The sequence below is a fragment of the Trachurus trachurus genome (assembly GCF_905171665.1).
Source record: "Trachurus trachurus genome assembly, chromosome: 22".
In the NCBI taxonomy this organism is placed as follows: Eukaryota; Metazoa; Chordata; class Actinopteri; order Carangiformes; family Carangidae; genus Trachurus; species Trachurus trachurus.
Window position 1 is genome coordinate 20,852,211 of NC_139907.1, and position 27,777 is coordinate 20,879,987.

The 27,777-nt window shown below is 43.7% G+C and overlaps 1 protein-coding gene across 1 annotated transcript in view; it reads right to left on the minus strand.

Moving 5' to 3' along the window:
- The window catches only part of ldlrap1b (low density lipoprotein receptor adaptor protein 1b), a 38,356-nt gene extending 10,953 nt beyond the window's left edge, over positions 1-27,403 (minus strand). Inside the window, exons 1-5 of the mRNA XM_083997817.1 lie at positions 27,057-27,403; positions 7,875-8,017; positions 5,921-6,033; positions 2,120-2,234; positions 425-497 (exon numbers count right to left, since the gene is read on the minus strand). Coding sequence (XP_083853943.1) covers positions 425-497; positions 2,120-2,234; positions 5,921-6,033; positions 7,875-8,017; positions 27,057-27,141 — 529 coding nt within the window. The 5' untranslated portion in view covers positions 27,142-27,403. The remainder of the gene's footprint in view (positions 1-424; positions 498-2,119; positions 2,235-5,920; positions 6,034-7,874; positions 8,018-27,056) is intronic.
- Between the last annotated feature and the right edge of the window lie 374 nt (positions 27,404-27,777).

Below are 27,777 nucleotides of genomic sequence, written 5' to 3' on the forward strand. Positions count from 1 at the left end.
TGATTTAACCACTGTGTGAAGAACTGGTCCAATCAATGGGGACATTCCTCTACTTTATATGTGTGTGTGTGTGTGTGTGTGTGTGTGTGTGTGTGTGTGTGTGTGTGTGTGTGTGTGTGTGTGTGTGTGTGTGTGTGTGTGTGTGAGACAGAGGGAAAAGATAACAGTGACGGGCAGAAGCAGCAGTTCCTCCGCCGGTTCACATGACCCCTGTAGAGGGCGTCAAGGTCAAGACCAGGACGAGAGAAAGAAGGAGATTTATGTTTCCACCAGGCCGTCTGGGGGGAAACCTCAGGTTGAGAGGGAGGGTCACTGTATAGCGGACGTGTACAGTAAGAGAGGAGGGTAACAACAGCGGGGAGGAAAGAAGAGGAGCGTTTTCACTCATCCGTCACACTCCGGTCGTCAGGGCGACCATGCGTACCTTCCTTGGCAGCCTGCCAGAATTCAAACGCCACTCTGAAAGCCTGAGCCACCGTGAGGGTTACCGCCTGGGCCTGTGGGTGGGAAGCACAGACACACACACACACACACATGAATAAGACAGATACATAGAGAGCAGAAGAAGGAGGATGAATAATACACAGATGCATCTAATCCACTGGAGGGAAAACTCCAGGAAGTCAAGGAACTGTGACCACGATATAAAAAAACAGGAACTGACCACTAATACAAGGAAGAGTTCCTCCACAGATACTTCAAGAGGAGGAAGAGAAACCTGTGGGATCCATGACCAGTTGTTTATGCAACTGGGAGGATATGTGGCCTTTTGGCCTGAACTAAATTAGCAGGAGGAAGGAAGAGGAGGGAGCGGTTCACTCTTTCTACAAACCTCCAGGGATGGAGAGAATGCCAAGGGAGGGATGACAGCCTCCACACCCTTCATGCTCTCACTCCTCCTCTTTCTCCTGACTTAATACTTTGGGACATTTGCGAGTAGAGTACGACTCAAAGTGGCAGTGCAGTTGTTCCCTCTGCAACGTATCTGCATAAAGTGCTTTTCACCCACCGCCAGAAGCGAAAAAGCAGAACCTGCATGAGAAACCCACAGCACGGAGAATCTGTAGTCTACATGCCCCAGCCATTAGCTGGATTTAGCTAGATATTTATTTATATGTAACAAATGCCACTGATGGAAAAGACTGACATTTGTGCTCATTTGCTTACTTGCTGAGAGTTAGATGAGAAGATCAATACCACTCTCTGGTCTGTACGCTGAATATAAGGCCACAGGCAGTCTGCAAATAGTTTAAGGATTAGGACGATGAACAGGTGGAAACTTTCTGATTGGTTCAGTCCAAATGTAACAAAATCCACCTGCCAGCCACGCTGCCTAATGCTTTACTCTGTTCAAAAACATAGATGTAGGAACAAGTTGTGGTTTTACTGGAGGAGTCGTATTAAAGACCGTTTCTTAGCTGGGAGTGGGCTAGTTGCCTGGCAACCTCACAATGGCAACAAGATTTCAGAAAGTCGCTGAAAGAGTCGGATATAACATGTTGATTAGTGAGCTTTGGAGGTTTTGTTACCTTCAGACAGATCGTTTCCTTGTTTCCAGTCCTTTTCCTGGGCTAAGTGAAGCAAACTGCTGAATATATATATATATATATATAATAATATATATATACGTATATCTTTACTTTCAACACACAGATACGTGAGTTGAATCAATCTTTACGTTTAGCACATTTTCTAGGAGATCAGGTGGCTGATTAGTTTTGTCACTGTGACTCTCTCTCCCGATGTCCCGTCTCCCCCCCCACTGTGACTATCATTGAAGGCTTAAAATGGGCCAAAAAAAGAAGAAAGCACATCTTCAAAAATGTTGATGTCTCCTGATGTGATTATTTACTGTGTGCCTGTTCCCCCATTCTCTCTCTATCTCCCTTTCCTGTCATTCCTCTACTGTCCTGTCCAATAAAGGCAAAAAATACCAGAAAAAATAACTTGTTAATGGAAAAAGCAGTAAACATTTCATCTAAAATTAAGATTCATGTGGTTTCAGAGGCTGACTGTTCAGCTCTGACTCTCCGCTGACAGGTTATTTTGGATAAATGCCCTGTACGCGTACACAATGGATGTCTCAGAGACACTTAACCGCACAAACTCATTTACTCACCATTTTTCTCTTGGTGCAGAGGAAGGCATGACACTCCAGAGTCTCATTGTGTTGGCTCTGTACGATGTAGGCAAACACTTTGTCATGCATCTTGTCCGCCGTGCAGTATGATATTCTGGAGGAGAAAAAAAACACACACACACAAACGCACAGAGATGCACGTACTTTAATAAAACACAGAGACCTTGCAGAGTCTTCGCAGATCAAGTGGGACCATCATGTAACTTCATCTGCACTAAGCCCTTAAGCTAGTCCAGCAATCCGATTTAAACTGTTCAATCTAGCATTTCTCTAAAAACTATTACAACAAAAAAAATCCTAAAGCCAGCTGCACTCACAATCTCACCGCTCTGCACGTGTTCAAACACTCGTCCCAGCTGTGTGTGTGTGTGTGTGTGTGTGTGTGTGCAGGTACAGGGCTGAGCCATGTCATGAACTTGAATTGAATCACGCTCATTGAACATCTGTGCTGTTTTGCCAAAGGGATGCCATTCCTCTCTGCTTTTTAAAGCAGTTACTTCATCACACCCCCACTGTGCACACCTGTTAAACAGCCTCAACACACACACACACACACACACACACACACACTTTTAAATTACGGCTTTAATATTGGGTCTGGCCCCTGTAAGGTGCGTATAACAGACACAGACAGGAGGTGATTGTGTCTGTGTTTCCGTGGCGTAGAAGGTCGTCTCCTGATGAGAGATTCCTCCGTGTCGTGAGTTTGTGAGGTATCAGTCTCGCTTGTCAGTCTCAGGTGCAGACCGGGGTTTTAAATTAAGCTGTAATGCTTCACAAATAGCTTTTCTCCACTATTTGATCATCGTGTCATTACCCTAATGCCAAAGTTACGGGCACACACAGAGCAGTTGGGGGGGACGGATCCGAAATGACGGAGGAAGGCTGTAATGAATGTCTGCCATCTGTCCTTCCTCTCTCCTTCGAGCCCCAACTTCCACTGTGCTATCGTCGCACACTCAGTTAACTAACAACGGGAATATACGCTTCCAAAATAATAAATAAAGAAATAAAAGTGAGGGAGGGAAAGTTTGGAGAGGTCTGAGAATCACAGCTGCGCTCGAGTCGGCACAACACGACCCCGAGATTTACAGGCAAACGTTTGGGGCGGGAGGGCATCAGGGAAATTGGGTGTCTAGGCAAATCCATTTCTTTTATTGGTCATCCATCTTCCCCCAGCAGATGTCTTGGGAGGAGAGCGTCAATGGGGTGCAACATACAAGCAGCTGCTTTATGTCTTCACACCATCCTGAGGTTACAGCTGGACTCACCTCGCCCAGCCAGCCTTTTAATTACCGTACTATTTAAATTCTTCAAAATGACAGACTCTATTATCAGTGCCGCACTTTACTGGCGTCCCGTTCTACGGGGGCCAAAGAAAATGCTGTAGAAAAGGTTAATAATGACTGACTGAATATAGAAATGACTCGTCTGGAAGTTTTCAAACGTGAGGTGACAGGCACACAGGTGCGTGTCGGTCGGCTACACAATGGGCGGATGGCTATTGTAGTTAGTGGCTTGCTGGTTTGGCCCAAGTATCCACTTAGTCAACATTTGGAGCGGCGGCGGCGGCGGCGGCTGTGACACAGTTTGCATACAGAGTCCTGCCTCCACACGCCTCATGAAGGCTCATTAAGGAAGCAAGGCTACTTCTTCTCAGAGCCGTTGGTCTAAACTCACAGACACACACAAATATTCTTATGTAAATATTCTTATATTCTTATATAATTGAAATTTCCCAAGGATATTGCTTGATGAATGAAAAAAGTTTCTTTTCACACACTATATTTTGTTCACTCTGGTTCAAAATCAGTTAGTTGGGAGTGTTTTTCCTCTTGGTTCAGTTTCTTTTCACAAAAAACATCCAAGCAAACTTATGAGAATCCCTACAAACCACATGAAAATATTCACTCAGATCATTGGTCAGACGTGTGTGTAGGGCAGGAGCAAAAAAAAAAGTAAACACAGGAAGAAGGTCCTTCACCGTGGTGTAACTACAAGCAGCTATGTAAACTGCTACGGTTTGTGTGCTCTGCCACATCACGCTGCTACAGAAGCCACAGGAGCCGGTACGCTCACACACGCCGAGTTCACCTGGGAGTTGGGTCAGAGCAGGGTCGGATCGAGTTCTCACACCAAGAGTGTGAAGTGGACATAGATCCCCGTCTCTGTGTGGTTGTTTTTGTTCACACCCAAGAGTGTATTTTAAAAAAAGGAGAAGAAAAACTTTGTTTGAATGACCATGTTTTTAAGTTTATTTACACTGCAAACAGGAACTGCTACCATGTAAATTCAGCATACTTGTTATTTATTTCCCCGAAATGTAACAGATACAGGCGTGAAGTGGAACCAGCCGCTAACTAAGCGATGCTTAACAACATTGTACTTCCTGTTTACATCTGCTGAAGCTGTAATGGAAGTTTAGTGGGGGAGGGTGTCAGACTTTAAAGAACAATAATTTATTGCTAAATTAGTTAACTGGGAATAGATTAGCAATAAATCATTTAAGCTGATGCTAATGGCTATTAATCATCTAGTTCCTGCTGTGACAAGTCAAACATTTGCAACTTTTTGGGAACTATTGGTCAATATGAACACATATATATTTACACTTCTGGGTATTTTTCCTGACATTTCATATTCCAAAACTAACTCAAGACAGCAATTATTATTACCTCATCATCAGCTGTAGCCTTAATGGCTGCTTAAAACTGTTCAGAAAATACTACAGCTGACGCTGACCGAGTGTGTTCACTGTGACCTCGGCATTTTATGCAAAATACGCATCTTATCGGCATCATTTTATCTTTGCCTTAGATAGCGACATCTGTCATCCTGCCCGCCCCTGCCTTTCATGGACCTCAGGTTATTCAAGTTCATTCTGAAAAATAAATAAATAAATAAACAAACAGCCAAGTGAAGTACGGACTAGATTTTTAATATAGATAAATGCCGTGAGTCTGACAAATTGACTCCATCTAGCACGGCAAGAAAATGGTTATTTGATGACAAGTGATACAAAATTGAACAGGTGGAAGACTTCTCTCTGAAATAGCTAAACATCCACTGGTGACGCTGCAGAACTGGAATCATTTGTCAGTGACGACAACTTGTCAATTATGCCGCACTTAGATAACTTCAGTTCAGATTTTGTCCCCAATCTGCCAGTTTTAAGAAGACATTCACCTACATAACTCTATTTATCCTTGGGAAAAACGATGGAAAGTCCCATCTTGACTTGATGTGTGGACTCATAAATGTGGAATTTGAGAAAAGTGATTCAAGCTTTGCTCATAAGCTTAAGGCCAACGGAGGTCAGGCAGGCTGTGGCAGGCAAGAGAGCTCTGCAGACATTTACTAGTGAAGGGGGAGTGTGAGTGGGAGTGTGTGTGTGTGTGTGTGTGTGTGTGTGTGTGTGTGTGTTTGTGTGTCAGTAAGCCACACCTGAGGTGAAAGCTCAAGCATACAGCTGTTCCAGTGCTCTCATGAGATATTAGATTGATGAGACACGCTGCTGATGGACTGTTTGTCTCTCTCTCACACACACACACACACGCACACAAACTTTTGGAGTTGCCTTGGAGTACCACACCTCCTTAGACTCACATTCATCCAGTGATGGATGAGAACAAGAAGGATAACAACTGTTGTTTTATTGGAAGTGATAGGGACAAATTCAGGGTGGAAGCATTTCACCAATTGGAGCCGCCCAACTGAAACCAGGACACGAAATGCATGAGAAACATTAGCGATCTCCTGAGGAGCTGGAGGAGAACTGACCTGTATATGGAGATGTTTTCTATCAGCTGGCTGGAGGCACTGTCGTAAAGGATGATTCCTCGCGGGGAGACCGTTAACGTGACTTTTTGGAGTTTTTTTCCACTTGCTTTGGCCTGGAAGACAGGAGTGTGAGATTGAGAGATAAGAAAAGGAAAGAAAATCCATCCAGCTGAGTGCTGATTACGACTGAAACTGATCATTTCTAACTAGGCCAGCCAACCAAAACACGCCAAAGCCAGGGTTACCAGTACATCAAGTTACAAAGTAAATTTCCTGTCTGCTAGCTTTCAAATGATGCCATTAAAATATTCAGCTAAATGCTTGGAGACCTGACAGAACCGCAAAAACAAACATTTGAGGAGTTGCTGGCTGGATAAACAAAGAGTTAAACAAGTTAAACAAAAACAAACATGTGGGGATGAGACTCAAAAGATACGTCCATTAAAGAGTTATTTAAATCTTTTCAAACTATGCTATGACAGAAAAGAAAATCACTTTACACCAAGTCCTGGCTCCTACTCTACAAAACGACGTGTAAAGAGAATCTCCCACTCTGTATCCTGACTGACATCCTCTTCAGAGGGACACCAAGGGCAGCCAACAGATTATGCCCAATCAGAGCCTCTGCCGCCCTCTCCATATATCACGGTGCCCCAAGTCCCACCATTTTGCCACTGCTAACTTCATTATCCACTGAGCTGCCAGATCCAATAACATTAAGCCTTTTCTACTGATGATAAAGCTTGGCCGGGGCCACACAATGAGCAACAGTGTCCAAACTAATTGCCTCCTCCTCTAAATGTCAGCTTTGGCCTCGGGTGGAAGGAGGAGGTGGAGGAGGAGGTGAGGATCGGCAGCCAACCAGTCACTTCTGACCGAGGTGTCAGTCAGGTCAAAACTACTGTATGAGCTGATGACGAGAGGAAATACAGTGGAAACCGCTGATAGTGATCACGTGGGTCCAGAGTCAATGTGAGCACTATAAGTGGTTCATTATTATTTATAATAACTGATTTTTTATTATTTCACTTCATTTTTTATGCAGAACATCATCTAAATGCCATTTGTATAGTTTTTCCAATGAGAAACGGAGTAACGGAACTGACAGCTTCACCATTTACTGAATTGTATTTAATGTTTCGACTCGTTTACAGCGAGCAGCAGAAGCAGACGTTCAGCAAGGAATCATGGGAGTAAGAAATAAAATAAATACACATAGTTATAAAATTGTTTTTGCACATGTTTTCATTCATAAAATGACTAAAAATGAACACCATATAAGCGGATAAGGGACGACAGATGGAAAGTAGCTAGTAAGCTAAATCCGGTGCAAAGCTTCTCCTCTCATTTTGAGACTAATGTTATTTTGTACATTCTCCCTGATACAAATAAACTTAATAAAAATAAATTATTGATTACTATAAACAAATTATTTAAACAGCATTTGTATAGAATGATTTTGTCCCAAGCCTTTTTTCAACCTTGTGGTCGGGACCCCATGTGGGGTCGCCTGGAATTCAAATAGGGTCGCCTGAAGGTCTAGTAATTGATTAAAAAAATTCTGATAAAAATACTTTTTAAAACTAATTACAGTATTATTAACAAAATTAAGATTGTCTGTGGTGTTTTTAAATCATAAATAACTATCTTCGATACTTTCACTTTCTCGAATATAAATCGAAATCAAATAAAATGCAGCATATATAAATATCTGAGCTTGCACATCTTGATTGAGGGGTCACCAGAAACTTGTGATGTCAAAATGGGGTCATGAGCCAAAAAAGGTTGGGAACCACTGCTATAAGCGGTTTCCACTGTATCAGAGACTGTGTTTTTTTCTGAACACTGATGCGGAGTGTGTTGACAGGATAGTTTGGGTGACCTCTGTTCAAACTATTCCAGCTATGTGTGTGTCTTCGCTGCAGAGGGTGTGCACGTGCGCGGCGTCTCTCACCGTGGCCACTATCCTTTTGACGGCGGCCGCAGACAGCTCCTCTCCTTTGGGCTGCTCTACCATGGTGACCCCCAGGTATTTGAGGTGGAACACCATGCCCTCCAGCAGGGTCTCCCTCGTGTCCGTCCAGTTCTCTGGAAGCTCTGCGAAGATGAGAAGAGAGAGGCGGACCAGTGAGTGACACCGCTGCTGCTTTTACTGTAAGACAGGCTGAGACGTGTCAGTGAAGCGTTCCCTCAATCCACTTGTGTGATGACAGACTGAGCCGGGGTTAGATACAGCAGCAGCCAAACCATGTCCTCATTATGGCTGTGTGTGATTCACTCTGTCTCCTTGCAGTATAACTAAATCAAGTGCTTTTATGGGCTAAATCGTGACTATTTCCACAGTACGTGTAATTGTAAACCTACTGCAAATTGTGATGAAAAAGCAGAAAATAAGCGTTTTGTTTCAAACCTAAACAGAAAGTTGGCACATCTGTTTTTTTTGGCTGTTCAAGCTGTAATCCTGCTAAATGTGGCATGGTAAGGAGAGTGTAAAGTAGCAGTTTTCCTAAAATATTTAGTACCCAGGAATCAGTGAAATACCCAGAGGGTTGAAAAAGTTTTTGAGGATTCAGAGACTCTTTCAACCATGAAAATGAAAAAGATTTTTTACTTAAATTGCAAATTGCCACCATATTTCTCATCCAGGATACACAAAAATGATTCATCTCTGCTTGTTTTGTACAAACACAGACAAATGTAAACTCTCCATTATGTATGAAAATATAAAACAACAGAAAATGGCATTTATACTAAGAAATGTAGGTGATAATAAACTGGTGCTGAGAAAGGGAGCACTGTTATTTCCAGATGCCATTTCTGTTTTGAAAACAAAGAACATTATAAATAGAGTTCAGTAGTTCCTATAGTATTCCATGCTTGATTTTTTATTTTATTTTATTATTATTATCAGTGCATCTGTTTTGTACTTCTGCCGCTGTTACACTACAATTTCAATGCATTGGGAGAAAATAAAGTTTATCTTATCACATATCAGAAAATGAAGATGGCTCTGTCTGCACTCCACTGTAAACCCTGTAAGTTCCTCTCGCCTGTCACTTCATGCAGAACACAGGCTGCTCAAACAGAAATGCCATAAAAACAAAATGAAAGTTAAATAAGAGGTGTCCATTGGTGATATACGGAATGACTCTGTGCGTCTAAAACAGGTTCAAGAGATAAAACTGCCCCCTCATGACGGTTTCCCAGAATTCATTCAATTCAAAGTCATTATTACAGATCACCTCCTGCAGCTTAGAAGACAGTGACGCTGGTTTTAGTTCATTTCGTCAGAGGAAACGCTCAAGCCAACGTCTTTTTCTTCACGTTACGTCAGTATGAAGAGATCTGGGTATGGCTGGTCACACGACCGACAACACAGAGAGGGAGCAGCGAAAAGAAAAGAATAACTTGACGTGCAAACGGACGTTCTTTCCACATGACACCACATCACCAAGAGACCCAATGTTCAACTCGAGCCGAGCCGACAACCCAAACTAGGTGTCCAACATTCAACAGCTTTCAAACTGATAAAAAGGACCAGTTGCACAGACTGAGGGAACTATATCTCACGGTGGAAGTTCACACATGTGGACAACAAACTGCATCTTTAGTATTCAGGCCATTTGCTGGAGCCAATAAAGATGCTAACTTCTCTCTCTTTGAGGCTCATAAAAACTTTATGGACTAGTTGCCACTGTGTGGTGATAGTGAGTAGAGGCCATTTGTCTCTTCAACAACATCCCTCCCTCCTGGGTGGTCTTCACTCCTGTTGTCACTGTTGGCATGTTTTTCTAGAAGGACATGTGCAGCTATGCTTTTACACCATTATACACTTTATACTGAAATAATTGTCACATTTAATGATCGACAATGAGCAAAATACTGATTAGCCTTAATTTCTGATAATCGCTTAAACATGTTTCATTTTTTTAGTAGCCAAAAAGGCCAGAATTTCACTGGTTGCTCCTTTTCTTATGCATGTCTGTGTGATACTACAAAGAACATCATTATATTCTGGACAACAAGTCAGAAATAAATACATTTAAATGAGTTAAAGGGATAGTTCACCCTAGAATGATATTTCGCTCATTATCTACTCACCCTCATGTTGACTAAGGGCTGGAAGAATTATCAGAGTCCACCGTCCCTTCTCTTAGTTACAGGGGGTCTCGGCGTAGCAGTGAATTTCAATGCAACGGTTGCAAAGGGACACCGGAGCTCTTCGTAAAAAAACACACACAAAAAAACATCCAAATACCTCCATGATGCTCGTATGTAATGTCCGTCTTGTGCTGAAGCCCCAAATTGCGTAATTGTCCCGAAAAAAAATTAAATAAGTCTATATTTTAAGCTTGTTTGTAGCGGAAGCTTCTCGTCTTCTTCTTCTTCTCCTATTCCTGGTCCGTCCAAATATCGCGTGATTCGCAGTAACCGCAATGACGCCGGCGCAAATCACGCGATATTTGGACGGACCAGGAATAGGAGAAGAAGAAGAAGACGAGAAGCTTCCGCTACAAACAAGCTTAAAATATAGACTTATTTAATTTTTTTTCGGGACAATTACGCAATTTGGGGCTTCAGCACAAGACGGACATTACATACGAGCATCATGGAGGTATTTGGATGTTTTTTTGTGTGTGTTTTTTTACGAAGAGCTCCGGTGTCCCTTTGCAACCGTTGCATTGAAATTCACTGCTACGCCGAGACCCCCTGTAACTAAGAGAAGGGACGGTGGACTCTGATAATTCTTCCAGCCCTTAGTCAACATGAGGGTGAGTAGATAATGAGCGAAATATCATTCTAGGGTGAACTATCCCTTTAACTTGAGCTCCAATACATTCTGATGTGCTCTTCCATTTAATCAATCCAGAAAATAAGAGAAGATTAATTGAGAAAACAATCGGCTGATTAATTAAAATGAAAATTGACTTATCTGATAACGCTCAAATAAGTCTTTGATTCATTTTCCCCATTACAGCTCCAGTGCTTTAATCTTCTTTAGCAGCACATGACTGTTGTGTAGTTTTGAACAGACTCACTCCCGGCACCATAAAAACTATAGCTTGCCTCCATGTGTCAGCTGTTTTGGTCTTCACTAAGCAAATCCATTTTCTAGTTTTAAGCTTTTATGATAAACCACCAAGTTATAATGGCTGATGAGCAAATGATGGAATTATGGCATGGTACAATCATTTAAAGGATTAATTCAAGAACTAACTCAAGTATTTTTAAAGCTTTGTGAATGCACTTATACTCTGAACACACATCACTGAGGAAATGTAAACCATTTGAAGAAAGCAGCGGGGGTTAAACTATAGGCTAACGTTCCCTCCTCTGCAGCTGAACCAGTCCGACTGTGAGTGGTTATGGAGAATGGTTTTTAATGGTCTAAATGCAGCTCCAAGCAAACCTATACTTAAGTAATGGGTGAGTCTTAACAGTGCACACCCACTCTAAGGTCAAGGGCTTTGCGCTCTTAAGTGTGGTGCACAGATCCGGTGGTCCCCCTCTGCTGTTACATTAGTGGGTAAGTAAGGGTAAGTAGCACCCTTACTGTAATACAATCAGAGGCAAAGAATCACTAGCAGCCACCAATGACCTCAATCAAGTTACTGAGTGGTCCAAGTGGACTATAAATGTCCATTATGGGGTAGTAGCCACTTAAGGCATTTGCAAAGTTACACCTGATGATGAGGATAACGCAAGCTTAACCTCAGGAGCCATGACATTTCACACCTTTTGGTGTCTGCTTGTGTTTGTATAAGCAGCTGTGACCCTTTGGTCCAGAGGTTTCCTGTGTTTACCAAAGGAAACGCTGCTGACTGATCTGCTGCAGCGCTGAATTTCAACAATCTGTCAGATGTGCTTTGAAAATGCTCTGAGTGATTCAAGGCTTAGGAGAGATGTCATTCACATAATACACACACGGTCGTGCAGCAGCGGCGAGGTTGTGTTGGTCCAGCAGCGATAGCAGAGGCAGAGGCTTCACCACTTGAACTGCCCATACTAATGCTTGCACAAGGCGGGTCTCCAGGGATTACCAGCCTGTTCAGCCTGACCGCAGAGCCCTAGGAATAGCCCATCCCAAGAGACAATGGAGGAGGCTACTATAAAAGTACATTACACAATATAGATGATGGGATGTCTTTAGCCTAGCCTACTAAAAATAAATAAATAATGAGCAAAAAAAAAAAAAAAAAACAACCTCACTGTAGCAGTTTTAGTTTGCAATGAAATAACAGTCTTCTATAAAGGGGAGCTATGCAAGTCTGGTTGCTTTTCCACCGTTTTGCTCCCCCTCCCCCCTTCTGGCCATGTGCATTTGTTTTCAACAAAGCCGACAAGGAGGCAATCCATGGAGCAGTGGATAACATTATATATCATATACAATGTTACGATGTGTATATTTGTGTGGTCTTTTCTGTCATAGAAAAAAAGATAGGGTATGCCCGCACACTGATAGTAACACAGTGATTTTTGTTGCACACAAACGTTTTTGACCTGTCAGTCTTCTTCAGGGTCACAGGTGTGTTAATGTGGGGTCCAATTGGATGAAAGGGGGCAAGCTTGAAGGTGAAGGGCACACCCTTCGACTTAAAGTTGCCTCATTGTGCGTAAAAAGACAGTGGAAAAATGTTGACAAATGACAACCATTCAATGACATCATATATTAATTGATAACCCAAATATATCCATAGTAAATCCATAATCACATATAATCTTATCTGTCATAAACAACAGGGTGCGTTTGTGTGAGAGCTGGGACACCGGGTCGGCGGTTTTCGGCCAAGAGACACTACATCAACAGAGAGCCTCCATTCTCCAAGTCATTTATTTAACCATCACCATTAAACCGAAGCTGTTTAATTAAGGGAAACATGTAGCACAGTTAAGGTACAGTTCCTGCACAGCTCCTCTTTAAAACTGACCCAGTGGCAGATCAAATGAGCAACTCATGAACCACAGCTATTTTTAGACTGGTGCATATACCCTGGATGCTGCTGCTTTGTATGGAATAATAATCCATTTTCATATTGGTTACATTTGCATTCACACAACCAACCCCCCTCCCCACCACCAGAACCAGCCCCAGCCCCAGCCCCCTCCACAACAGCAGCAGCAGCAGCAGCAGCTCTCTGCAGCTGCGGTGCTGATTAGAGCCAACTTCAAAGGCTCCTCGGCTACGCTGGAGCTCCGGCCGGTCAGTGAGCGCTGCTGCGCCTGGATGACGCTGCCTGTAAATAAGCCACAGAGACCAGGCAGCCGGCCGCTGATTGTTGCTGAGTGGAAGGGGATAGGATTTGTGGGGACAGGTAGAGGGCTACAGCTGCTGCCAGCAGCGGAGAGCAGGGCAAGTGTGAGGGGTTTGAGTAGCCAATCATCTTCAAGGAATTGTGTGGGATATTTAATCGGTGTGGTTTATTATTTGGTCTTGTTCTGGCTCTTGCTCTACGAGTCTTTACAGGGTCAGATGCCCGCAGCCTGAACCTCTGGAAAACTTTACATACACCTTAATGGTTCACACACTAACAGATGTTACTGGCAGATATCGCCAGAGGGCAAACTAGATGGCTCAGACCGTATAGCACTGCCAGATTTGCAAGATGTAGGCTAAACAATAAACATGGCGCCTCAAGGAGGTCATCATTTATTCATTCGGAGATCAAGGCAAGAAAACATACTGCTCCACTGCTGTAGATGGTATGTAAGGCACTTAAACACAGTCTATCATGATAATGGGAAGTTATATTTCACTCTTTTACATGACGTTGATGATGAGAAACACCATAAATAAAATACTTCCCAATGTTCACCAAGACACTTGATGATTTAAACCTGTCTGTTCAGCAGAGCGGCTTGATCCACAGAATTTACCCTTCTAGCATTCACAACTCTACACTCTGTGACAAATCAAAAATAGTTTTACAAGTTTTTACAACTTAATAAAAAAAAGGAAGAAAAAACTGATATATCACACTGACATAAAAACTGACATTTTGCTATGACACATGCTCTAGGTCCCTCCCATTTCTCTGGATTATCTCCGAGATGTTTCTACACCTCAGCTTCAGTCCACCTGTGGAAAATTCAATCTCACAGCTGACAGCGCGTATCAGTGGGGGGAAAAAATGAAAGAGACTGCAGGCAGACTGCTCATAGACAGGATTATGTCAAGACACAGATTTGAGGGAAGTTACAACAACTTCCTGCTGCACTGAACGAGCCCCAAAGAGCAGTGGCCTCCATAACTCTTCCTAGAAGCGGTCACCATCCGGTCCAACTGAGTAATCAGGGGGGGAGAGAGCGGGGTCTTCGTGAGAGAAGGGATCAAGAACCTTATGGTCATTCTGGCTGAGCTCCAGAGCCCCTGGGTGCACATGAGAGAAACGTCAAGAAGAACAACCGTCACTGCAGCACTCGACTGAGCTGGGCTTAATGGCCTCTCCTCAATGACAGTTTGCAAAAAAAAAATGAAATAATCACCAGCATGACTCTGAAAAAAGACTCTGGTCTGATGAAAGACGGGACTGTTTGTCAACCAGACATGGTTCTTAGAATGGGCAGTCCTGCAACGCATTTCCACGGTTAAGGTTCCTATTTTTTTTGTATTATTGTTTTTATTATAGAGAGAGTTAATGCTGCACTCGAACCCCCTCACTGTTCAAAAGAGAGAAAGCTGAAAGTCTCAAGTTCTTCTTAATTAAGCCATTCTGATTAATTTTCTTTAATTAGCTTTAACTAAGACATTCAATGTGTAATTTGTGAAGTGACTACAGTTCATGTAGCAGTAGGCCTGGGCCGCATACTCATAACCTTGACAGAAAAAAAAATCCTTTCCCCTGCCACTCGGTGAAGCGTGATCAGGCTGAAATCACAGTGTGTCAGTGTAAAGTCCACTCTGCCAGTCAGATGGAAACGTTCTCCCATCCGCTCTGTCTTCTCCTGCGTCGTACAAGTCTCAACACCACACCAGTAAAGACTGAGGCCTTGTCCATACGAGCCCGGGTATTTTTGAAACCGGAGTTTTGCTTCGCGTCCACACCAGTGGTGTAATAAAAACACTCCGTACACACGCAACCGTGAAATCCGCTACCAAGTGACGCAATGCACGTGTGGAAGGCTGTTTTAACCAATCAAAATACAGTGGAAACCGCTTGGATCAAAAGGTTTGGGGCGGAATCATTTCTATACAAATGCCTTTTAAATAATTCGTTATCAAGAAATCCGCTTATAGTGTTCATTTTTGGTCATTTTATGGATGAAAACATGCGCAAAAACCATTTCAAAACTACGTGTTATTATAGCTTTATTTCACAGACTCCAAGTCCAACAATTAAATATTAATTAATTTAATAAAAATGTGTAGCCTATTTATTTTATTTTCGGCGGTGTCCCTTTGACGTGCACTGCTGCAGCAGCCTGCACATGTTGCTGCGCTGTGTCTTGACTCTTGTGCTGTGTGTTGTTGTGCTGTGTGCGTCACCTGGCTGCTGAGCCACATGACTGTCGGTGCGGCGCAACTCTTTATCACTGGCTGTTGTGTTGTCTGTCAAAACATGTATGAATGAAACATCATATCCACTTTATATCGACCGCGGACGTCACGGATACATTTTCGGCTTTTGGCTCGTTCCGTTCATCTCCGCATAGGCTCTTTTTTATCACTACATGACAGCAGTGACCCCCCCCCTCCCGTCGTAGCCTACCCGGTCTGACAGTGACATAGGCTATTGCCTGTTCATTCATGAAAATCATCCCGAAAAGCTCTCAATCAAACAAGGTGGGGAATAAGAAACTGCGGCGCTACTGTAGTAGTTCTGTAATTTAAAAACACACCGGCAGCGGCCCAGCTGATCTGTAGCGTCACTTGTTACTGTAAATGATGCTGTGTGGAAAACCAGCTGCGGTCTGTGATTGAGGGTGAGTTTGGAGCTGACAAGAGGATCGCCCTGACGACCGTTTCGTTATATTTTTCTCATCGAAAAACTATACAAATAGCATTTAGATGATGTAAAAAAAAAAAAAAAAGTGATAAAAATCCACTTTGTCACCTCCATTTTTGCGAGCTCACCTGCAAACAGCTGCAAACAACCTCTGCAAGCTGGCAGTGTTTACATCAGCACGTGTGCAGCTATGACGTAAACGAGTAAAACAATCACGGTTGCAGTGTCCACACGCACCCGGTGAAACCAACCCCGGCCGAAAACCCCACCCTGGACTCCGGTTTCAAAAAACCACGGTTTCAGGTTTCCAAAAGCACGGTTGCATGTGGACAGGACATACAACCGGGAACATATGTTCACGGTTTCAAAAAACCCGGGCTCGTGTGGACTAGGCCTCAGACTGCTGGAAGAGCATGAGGAACAGGACATACACGCAGCTATACTTCCTCACTCTGCAGTTCACCTCATCAGACCTGCAGTATAAGTCTATACGGACATTTAAAAGCTGTACATCACTGTCAACTGAGAAGACTGTAAAGAACAGACGAAGGTTTATGGTACAGAACATCAGACTCCTCAATTGTTCCCGTAAGTGGATGTGATAACAGGTCGTTAAAGCAATGAGCTCTCTGCACCAAGAATCTGTCTGACGGCATTGTGCACAGCACGAGACTGTCACAATGTGTTACACATTTCAACTTCCTAAACTCAGTGGTATTTCAAGCATTTTTGCAAGCATTTCAAAGAAGTCTACACATTAATTAAAAGGAGAATAAGGTTAAGACTGGTGCTATCAGGCCACCTTTCCATCTACTCTGTTTTACTCTTCTCTAATATGGAGAGGGACAGTAGTTACTGTAGAGTTACAGTGTGCTCTACCAACAACAGTGTCTAGAATTGAAGCAGGTTATTGGAGCTGTGGGGTTCAGTGAACCTGTACGGAGACTCAGACCGTCTCTGTTGTCACAGAGCTCAGAGTGTCATGCTACGCTGCAGTCGTCCGCCCACAGTGCAGCCTGGTGTTAAAGGGATAGTTCACCCAAAATTCAAATTTCACTCATTATCTACTCACCCTCATGTCGACTAAGGGCTGGGAGAAGTTTCAGAGTTATCCGTGGCTTCTCTGAGTTACAGCGGGGCTCCGTGCAGCACTGCATGTCCATATGGTTGCGAACGGAGCTCACTTTTCTTCGTCCAAAAAGACACACCAAAAAAACATCCAAATACCTCCATAGTGCTCGTCTGTAATGTCCCTCTTGTATTGAAGCTCCAACATGAGAAATTGTTCCGAATAAAATTAAATAAGTATATGTTTTAAGCTTGTTTCTAGCGGAAGCTCCCAGCACTGCTCTTCCTGGTCCGTCCAAATCTTGCGCGATTTGCATTGACACCCAGTTCACGGCTCCGCAAATCGCGTGAGATTCCGGCAGAGCAACACTGGGAGCTTCCGCTACAAACAAGCTTAAAACATAGACTTATTTAATTTTTTTCGGAACAATTTCTCATGTTGGGGCTTCAATACAGAGGGACATTACAGACGAGCACTATGGAGGTATTCGGATGGGTTTTTTTTTGGACAAAGAAAAGTGAGCTCCGTTCGCAACTGTCATATGGACATGCAGTGCTGTGTGGACCCCCCCTGTAACTCAGAGAAGGCACGGAGGACTCTGAAACTTCTCCCAGCCCTTAGTCGACATGAGGCTGAGTAGATAATGAGTGAAATTTGAATTTTGGGTGAACTATCCCTTTAACGTGAATGTTGTGGAGTAGCTACTGGAGATGTCTTCACCTATAAGTTTAAGATCTGACCATTTAAGTCTGTGCATAAGCCGGGTCTTTACATGGAGTTTTAATGAAGCTAAAAGCACAGAGGCAGTTAGGCCCTTTTGATGCAACAAGAGATCTGGAGAGGCAAGACAGCACAGAGGTCTCAGGGAATTATAACCAAAGGGATTTGAGGGCTGAGCCTGTGCAGCAAGAGAGCATTAGAAAGGTGGTGGATGTGGTGGTGGTGCTGGGTATTTGGTCAAAGCCAGCACACAGGAAATGAAGCAGGGAATTTGGACAAGAAAGGGTCAGAGAGGATCACTATCGCTGTCCTTGTCAACAGCCAGCAACAGTGATAGGGCTGCAACTAACAATTATTTTCATTATCTATTAATCTGTGAATTATTATTTAAACGATTAATCGATTAGGCTAGTTGTTCAAATAAAATTTTAAAAAATGTCAATCAGAGTTTCCCAAACCACAAGATGACGTCCTCAAATCTCTTGTTTTGTCCACAAACCAAAGAGATAGGCTACTCAGTTTATTGTCATAAAGGAACAAAGAAACCAGAAATATTCACATTTAAGAAGCTGGAATCAGAGAATTTGGACCTTTCTTCTTAAAAAACTACTCACACCAATTATTCAATTATCAAAATAGTTGACGATTCATTTTATAATCGCTTATTGTGCAATTAATTGATTAATTGTTGACAGACAACAGACAGACAAGAGAGGAAGGGCCAGCAACAGGATACAGACAGAGAGGCGGCCAGGGATTCAGAAATGAAATACAAGCTGCTAAAAACAGAAAAATGGAAGTTGAGGTAATCGTGAAATAGAGGCGAGTATCAAAGAAAAATATGCAAATGATGGCGACGAGTCAAATTTGTCACCATAAAATTCACACACACAAACCCAAAACACTACAAATGTGATGGACAATTATAGAAATGCAACAGTTTAATCACCATGAAAACAGGAGGAGCACGGTGCTGTGCTGTGAGTGCCGGCTAAATAATGTAGTTAATACTCAGAGGCTGGCAGAGGTGGCGATATGCATGCAGTGATACAGGGATAGAAAAAAACGCAAATCACCACAGTGCCGTCCTGACAACACGGTTGTTTTATCGCTGTGATCTAGAGCTTGCCTCCAGCCGACATTAATTGCGTTCCTCTGCTTGAAAATGGATGAAAATGCTTCTCTAAAAACAAGATACGACCGTCCAGCGCTTTAGGACAGACAAGAGATGGATTAAAAATGAAAATGCTCGGTCGGTGACACATCTCTCAAACGAAAAACAACTTTAAAAAGGTGACAAAAGTTGAGTGGGCGACCAAACTCTGGTGTGACCGAGTCAGTCAGCTGTGACATCAGCGTCTCATGAAACTGCGGAAGTTGACGCATTAGCCGAGAAAATCTTTTTACATCCTTTCTGTTGACATGAGTTTACAAGTCACACTGGATTATGTCAGCCAAGTTGAGGACATGAGTAAAGCAGTGCAGTGAGATATTCAAGACAAACTGTCATAAATGATTATTTTGAGTTTCTCAGGAAGCTAGGGGGGGGGTCGGGCAGCGAAGTGGCCGCGCTTGGTTTAACACACAAACACAAATCAAGACTTTCGGGTCAACAGTCAAAAGCCCCGCTGCCACTCCACAGCTCCAGCAGGCTCCACGAGTCCAGCCTGCTGCATCAACACTTTCCCCTTTGTTTTAATCTGAATGGAGCGTGTGAGCGCTGAGAGCTGTCCGCGTGGTGTCGCATCGGCTTCAGTCAACGAGCAAGAGGAGGGAGTCCCGGTGCATTCATCTGAGCCCTCTGGATGTCTAACTGTGAATGACTCATTGTTTTGTGGTCGGGCTGTGGACACAGTCCTGCCCACCTGCATACCATCTCCTGACAAAACAAAAGAAATGGAAATGAATATAATCTTCGTTCTCCACTGGGCCGGCTGTTGTTCTAAAACACATTTCTGACCTCATGGTGAAACAAGCGCTGATGCTAATGCCTGGGAAATAACAGGGTCTGACTTCTTGTTTTTGGGTGGAGGAGTGCGTCACCTTGGGACGTTGGGAAAGGCTGTGTTGTGTGGCTGACTGTCATGTGGTGCTTTCAGAGGATCAGTGTTTAACTGTGGACAGAGGTTACACTATCAGCTCTACAGCCAGAGACGCTCCGTGTGACCATCTGCAAGTCTTAGTCATTTCCCAGTCCAAACAAATGAGTGTCGGAGGAAATACGTTGGCTACATTCTTTATGTCTGTTATTGTTACTGGATCCAATAAAAAAAAGACCAGAACCAACTATGAGATCCTGTCTTATAATGTTTTCCCATTTCTCCACCCTATCTGTGAGTCTCTTGGTCCCCAATGCAATTTCTGTCATTTTGCAAACATGCAAAGAGCGTATTTGTTAAAGGGATAGTTCAACATTTTTGGCAAATTGGCCCACTGCCATAATCCCTATAGTCATAGCAGTAGGTTCGTTACCTTTAATTGTCGGTGCAAGCTATTTTTAGAACAGCGGAGCAGAGCCGCGAGCTGCTCAGAGCTACGCTACGGAGGCTAATGGGTTTTCTTGGTTTCCCTCATCAAACTCCTCAAATACATAATCTAACAACTCCAAAACGCTCTTGTGCACAAGTTGTGACCTGCACATTCACCACGCTATGAGATAATAACGGAATGTTATGAGACAAGAGTTGTTTTTCGAGGTAAATTCATGCAAAACCTAAAGCGCGTTCCTGTTGGGGGCAGTTTTTCGGCAAGCAGTCTCTGCATTTGCCTAGAAAACAACTCCAGCTCCTAACGTTCCGTTATTATCTCATAGCGTGGTGAATGTGCAGGTCACAACTTGTCCACAACAGCGTTTTGGAGTCGTTGGGTTGTGAATTTGATGAGGGAAACCAAAAAATCCCATTAGCCTCCGTAGCGTAGCACTGAGCAGCTCGTGGCTCTGCTCCACCGTTCTAAAAATAGCTTGCATCGACAATTAAAGGTAACAAACCTACTCCTAAAACTATTGGGATTATGAGAAATGGGCCAATTTGCCAAAATGTTGAACTATCCCTTTAAATCGATACACGTTTCTGGTGGGACCGTCCAGCAGCAGGACGGTGCATTTGGGATCTCCTCAAAATAAACCATTGTCCATTTTCATCACATTGAAAGAACGTGTCACCCTGTGCATAGATGTGTTGAAATAATTGAACAGCTTCATGCAGCAGTGGAGATCTAAAAGTAAGCTACCAAGCTTTAGGTTACACAGACAATCCTTTGTGGCATCAACTCAGCACTGGGTTTTGTTTCTGATGATTAGAGAATATAGAGTAACACTAAAACCAAATAAGCCAAACCACAAACAAGGACAAGGTGAGTTTCTGAAAGATCAATAGTGTCTTGTTACTATGATATAGAGCAAACTGCAACCAATGAGGAAAGCTAAATTTTGCTCATGTAACTTCAGCTATTCACAGGCCTCGGGTGACCTTCGCCTGTGATGTGATGACCTCCTCTTATCTCACCACGACAAGACAAGCACAAGAAAAAAATAGAAAAACAAGCTATTCCAGCATTATTAGATTCCAATCCGGACACTTTGGGCTAATTTAGAAACGGCTGACTCAGATGAGAGAAGATGCCTGGAGGGGTACACACACACACACACACACACACACACACACACAGAGACACTGCACTAGGCTTGCAAAGAAAGAGCACTGGACAAACTCTCACTACGCCACAAAAAAGTTCAACCCTACATTTCTATTGAAAACTATTAACCGTGGTCCCATGTTGTGTACTATATACGTAAGATTATATATTCTGTTCAGGCCGTGCACCACAGACACAACAGCCGTTTCTATTGTGGGGAAAAAAGGATGAGATGGAGAATTGTTAAGAATAGAAAGACTGTTAGTCAAAGGGCGGGGGAAAATAGTGTGTTAGTGCGTGTTAGTACACATGGGGTGATTGTCACCGTCTGTCCCTGCCTGGCGCAGACTGATCCAGTACCATTGTTCCCCCCTCTTAACTGCAGGAAACGCAGGAAATGTTTTACATATCATCCGTAAGCCAGGTCAAAGTCCCTCTGCGTGACATGCACAAATAACGCCATTAGACAAAAATGACCCGAGACATAAACTACAGGCCGGTTCACTAAAGGAGCAATCGATAGGAAGTAAGTAAGATGAACAGTCAGTGAGGTTCCTTTATGCCCAGCAGCTTGTGACCCCTTTTGTCTTTGTCCTTGGGCACCAGGATGCGTCTCTGGTTTCGTCTTTTCTATCAGGCGCATGATATTCTTGAATATCTCCGTTGGAGCAGTTTCAGAGATACCGACGAGGTTTGTGACTGCGCGGCTATCAGTATTCAATTTGATGGCCGTTCAAAACAAAACTAGTTCCAGTCGGGTGAAGGAAAAAGGATTTACTGAAGATAAGAGTCTTATAGTCATAGTAACGACATCCTAACATTGTGACACGTGTCTTTCAGTGTTGGCTAAATCCACTCAAAGAAGGAAAGTGAGGAGAGGGAGAGATAGAGAGAAAGAGAGAGGGGGGGGGAATGAGTGGTCATGCCAGTCAGGGATTACAGCTGATGACCAGCTGAGTCCAGAATGTACTCTCAACAAGAATCAGGGTTATGAAACTGATCCCTAAAGCAGCCTTGTGCACAGCAGCAACACTGAGCAGGAGGAGCTGGACTCTGTTCAGATAACACACACAAATAAGGATGCCATATGTTCACATCTATGAACATTCGCATATTTACAACTAGATATTTATAGAAGAGCAGCAAAGAATAGCTGATTAATCATTCTGCTGAGCTGATTATCTAAATTGTTTTGGTGATCAATCAGTTGATACAGACGAAACAAGGTGAGCTGAGCTCACAGGACCAAATCCCTGCAGATCTGTGGTAAATCCATAAACAGCAAAAACACCACCAGCGTTATCTGCTTCTTATTTATTGACATAAAAATAATATGCAATAAATAAGTTTAGAAATTTTCTGAGCAGAGTTGACAAACTGACTGTAAACTGGTCCCAGTCTCTTACATGTGAATAATAGTGAGTCCATGTGAATCTAGTCAGGTATTAGACAAACTGTCACTAGACCAAACACGACCTGCAGCACACCCTACCAGGTCCTTGCTTAAATTAATTTAAATATGAGGATACAGCATAAAATGAAGAATAAACCTGTTGTTTGCTTTTGACTATTTGAATCTTTGCTTTAGTCACGTATGGCCCCGGGGTTTCTCTTGTACAACCAGTCGGTGTTTGACAATCAGGACCACAGATTTGCGCAATGTGTCCTTTTGATTTTGGAAGTGTACACGGTGCACCTCAGCTGTTTTGCAAGCCTCTTCTCTGCATCCCTGCTCTGCTATACTAAAGTTTTGATCCTCAGAGGCATGTTGCAGGCTACAGGTTGTTGTCTTGGCAGCCGTTGCAGCCCAGACACACAGGTAGCGGAGGAAAAGAGAGGGCAGTGAGAGGTGAAGGAATCTTCCATTAATGAAAATAATCCCCCTTTGCAAATCCAGGGACTTTATAGACAAGATGAATTTACTGGAAAGGGTGTGTCGTGTGAGGCTTCATAAGATTTCATTAATATTGGCAAGAGACAACGGGGATTTTCTCCAAGCTGTAGCTCTGGGGATGTTGGGAACTTAGAATAAAAAAAAAGACACAAGTTCTTGAACAAGCATAAAACTAGCAAGTCGTACCTGAATTACATGCTCAGCACAATGAGAGGAGGGGAAGGAATTTCATTTGCAGTAACTGGTCAAACACCCCAAAGACTTCAGACCCACAACCCTCACAGCCTGACCGACAAGTCAAGTGAAAATGAGGCTACTCCTGTTGTAGGTGCCCACTGGTATCCTGCTAGGCCTTTAGGAGCTAGAGAACGATGCTTTTGTCATGCCTGCAGTAGCATCTAGTGACACTGTAACTCAGAGCAGATTATAAAGGGAAGGAACTGTGACTTCTGGGAACAGAGAGACCGACAACGTAACTGAGATGTCTGTCTAAATATACTTAATTGGGATTTGTAGGCTTAAATCTTGCTGTTCGAGTCTCAGATGGTATTATATTTAGACACCAAGATCTCCTAATGACAATGAGGCTAAAGAACTGTGAACTACCACACTGACCACCATATGTCTAGACATATGGCTCAAGGGGATTACATCAATTATTTCTTACCAGGAAGGTGGACTGGTTAACCACCACTGTGCTTAACGTGCACACCTCTCTACTGGTTTCACAGTACGGCACAGGCTTTCAATCTGCACTGTGAAAAAAGTGGGGCAAATTAAAAAGACTCCATTTCCTTGAATAAGGAATGAAACAAAGGAATCTTCTGTGGTTCACACAGACAGAGAAACAGTGTTTACGCAGAAATAACAACACATGGGAATAGATGTACATTCTCCTAATCATGGATAACCAAATAGAATATACTAGAATAAATATCAGATGCAAAGGAGAAAAAAAAAGAAAATCAGCTCTTGCTTCCCAAATTTATCAAACTGCAGTTCAGAGCCCTGTGGAGCCTGTGCCCGTTACTGGTTCAAAAACAATAATTATGATGTTTTAGGTGTCGCGTTACCCTGCTGTGTCAGCTGAAACAAGAGAAAAGTCAAACATCCATTTCGCCTGGGGATTAAAAATTGTCCTCGTGGAGAAACGGTGACAAAGCATGATTGTGCAGCCGTACTCCACACACACCGGCACGTGACTCCATGCACTGAGAAGCAGCTTACAGATACAGGAGATCTAACAGGGCTGTAAATCAGCAGGGACTTTACAACTCCATAAAAAAAAAATCCTGCACAACGCAATCTCCATTATGGCATGGTAGCCTTATTTGGATGACTTTGTGCAGGGGACGCAACACTGACCGGCCAGAGGTTCAGGAGAGGACACAGTGCACATTGTAGAATGAAAGCTTTTGTCGAGTTAAGACCTGTTATCTAGGTCGTGTAGCGTTAGTTACAACATGTAAATTCAAGCTACAGGTGTAAACTTCTGTCACCACAGTGATGCTATCTGAATAATGCACAAAATGCTAATTAGTCAGATCTCTGGTGCTCCCAAACACAATATTGGCTCACACATCTACAGTGTCAGATATGATGCAGTCCAAGTGGTTTTAAGATCATACGCTCTTCCCATTAGCCATCTGTACGGGTCCACTGACATCCTGGTAAGTAGCCGTTTCAATATTGACGAGTCCACAGAAGACAGCTCCTTGACCGGGAACGTAGGAGGGAGCCGTCTCTCTTCAATGCAGACCGGGATTTTCTACCACCCACACTTTTCCAAATTGGTAAAGAAAAAAAAAAACAGGGCTTTCATGACCTACAAAGATTGTTGATATAACATACCATTTTACCCCTCTGTAAAACGGCAACTATTTGGATGTAATGAGAGGGCAGTGCAGAGACACATTCTGTCTGCTCAGCACACGGCCAAAAAAGCAACTGAGCTGTTCAAAATCGTGCAGGAAATGACAGAGCAGACACATTCTTGCCCGTGCAAAAGGAACAAGACTGCAAATGCGAGGGCATGCAGGGCAAAGGCAGGCGCTAATGTCAGCCTGCTTTAAATGTTGATGTGCACTGATCACTCAAGGGATACGAGCGGTTTTATGCAAACGATACTGGGACCTGTTACGATACATCAGTGACAGTGGGAGATGAAGGAATGCAATGCTAGATGCCAAAAGAGTGAATAAGCCACTTGGACAAGGCCAAGCCCATCACAAAATCCTACTTAAGACAACTTTGCCTAGTATTATGAAACCGAGAAAAGAGTTCTTCTGATACATAACAAGGTGGAGCACACACATTTTTCATTAAGTGCTCTACTTTTAAAAAAAAATCCACATAGCTAGGCTACATCAAATTGGAAAAGAAGCACACCGGCACAAGACCAAACAAGTTGCTGTTTGTGCTTAACACAGCGGTTCTCTGGTGTCTACTGCCCTACAGCGAAGCATATGATTACATCAACTCATTCAAAATAATAGAGAAACTGTTCATCACAGAAATCTCCTATAATGTAGGTAAAGAAATGACATCACAGCTGACTGATAAGATCTACTAGTAGTCTCTGTGGAAGAGTTTGTTTTTTTTACTCTTTGTATTGCCTCAGATTGAATGCAGAGTATAGCAAAGTTCAACATCACGATTGTTTGTATGTCCTCTGTGACTGTGGCCACTATCTGATGCAAAAGGACCGTGCTTATGCACCCCCCTTAGAAGAAAAATAGAGAGGAGTGGACCCGAAACAAAGCATCGTTTGCACTGTCTGGCACGTGTGACATCTTGTTGCCAACTGCTCTATTGTCTATGGCTATGCAATAAAAAAAATAAAGGGAGGGGGGGTTGGTCATGGAGGCACGGGACATCCCCCCTTTGTGTAAGGAAACATAAAGGGTCTCTGCAGCTGAGGCAATGCTAGCACCGTCAGTGTGATGCTGCTGCTCCGCACTACGTTACACACTAGAGAAATTAAGTCGAGCATCATGTGGAAACCCCATGTAAAACCCGAACTGGTGCTAATTATTGAAACCCCCCCCCCGCTGATCTGAGCCACCTGGCTGAAGCGGAGACCCCAGTGAAGGTTTACAGACCCCGCTACCACTCCTTCCTTCCTTCCGCCGCCTCTCATCTGTGTTTCACATGGTGTATCGCCTAGCAACAGTGCGTTGCTAGGATTGTACAGCTTCGCCAGGAAGACGACCACTCATCTCCTCACTCCCCGTCACCGTGTCTCCCCTTGTTTTTACACCTCCACTGGTCCAGAGAGACAGTGTCCCCCCCCCCCCCCCCCCGCTGCCCACTACTCAGCCTCTTGCTGGACATTTCACACACAGCCGTGTCAGTCAGCTGGCTGAGTGACGTGGCAGACTTACAACCACAGTCTCAAACTTTTGTCGTGACTTGTGTCCACTGCTGGCCCCAGGTGACACCAGCTAACACCACGGGAGCCTCGGCGTTGAACTCGCGGCTCCGTGGGCAACACGCCTCAGCGGGAGTCGGTTTACAGCTGCGGGTCTCCGCTGTCACTTTGAGCGTCAAGTTCAATTGCCAAACAATACGTTTCCTACTTTTAATCCCTGCTCAAATCCTGAGCTCTGTGCTACGCGTGTTGTTTTCCGAGTTTCTGTGTCTACCTATCTACCACCCCCCTCACCCCTTCGCTCCCTCCCTCCCCCTCTCTGACAGCTGTGTTGCCCCCGGCAGCTGGAGCTCGCCTCCACACACCAGGCGAGTTGTAAAGTGCCGCTAAGTAAACGCCGGTTGTAAATGTTAGCTACTTGTCGACGCTAGCTCGGTTTAGCCACCCCAAATTAGCAGCAGCTAAAGCCTTCGCGGTGATGTGCCGAACAAGTGAATACTTACTTTTATGCCTGCCCGCACCCCACGACTGTTTGGCGATGCTGGGACTCCTTATAATTGCCCTTCCAGCGGATTTCAAAGCGTCCATATTGTAATCCAAAAAGTGGGGCAAAGAGCCCGACGAGCGCCTCTTCGTCTCTGTCGAAACACTTCGCTCGGTTTAAATCAGCCCTCTCTCCCGTCCAAACTTTGTTTCACCGTCTTTTTTTCCTCCCCTCTCCACGGTTAGCTTTCAGTCGATGGTAGATTATCATGTTGCTCGTCCCCCTGGGCGGTGTCATGTATGTAAATGAACCGGATAACGCGCCTGACGCCGCTTGTGGAATCACGCGAGTGAGCTTGTTGCAGCAGCAGCGGCGGCGGCGCTGCCACTCCGGGCAGTGAAGCTCTGTCTGCTTTTAACGCTGTTCCTGTTACTACACACAGCACAGCAGCACACTTTCACCCCACACCCAGCGTGTCTTTTTGTGACACATAATTTGGTAGTCATTTCACGGACGGACAGCGGGCAGACCTGACGTGTTTTAATTCAGCCACAAGGCGTCTTCTTCTTCACTGAGCTCCATTTCAGTGGAAATGTCATGACCAAATGGGCTGGAGGGGCCAAAGCTACTGTGGCTCAGTTCACTCAGCTTTTCAGAGTGATATAAAACATGTCAAACAGCTGGATTCACACCGTGCACCACTGTAAAAAAAAAAAAAAAAAAAAAAAAAAAAGTAGTAT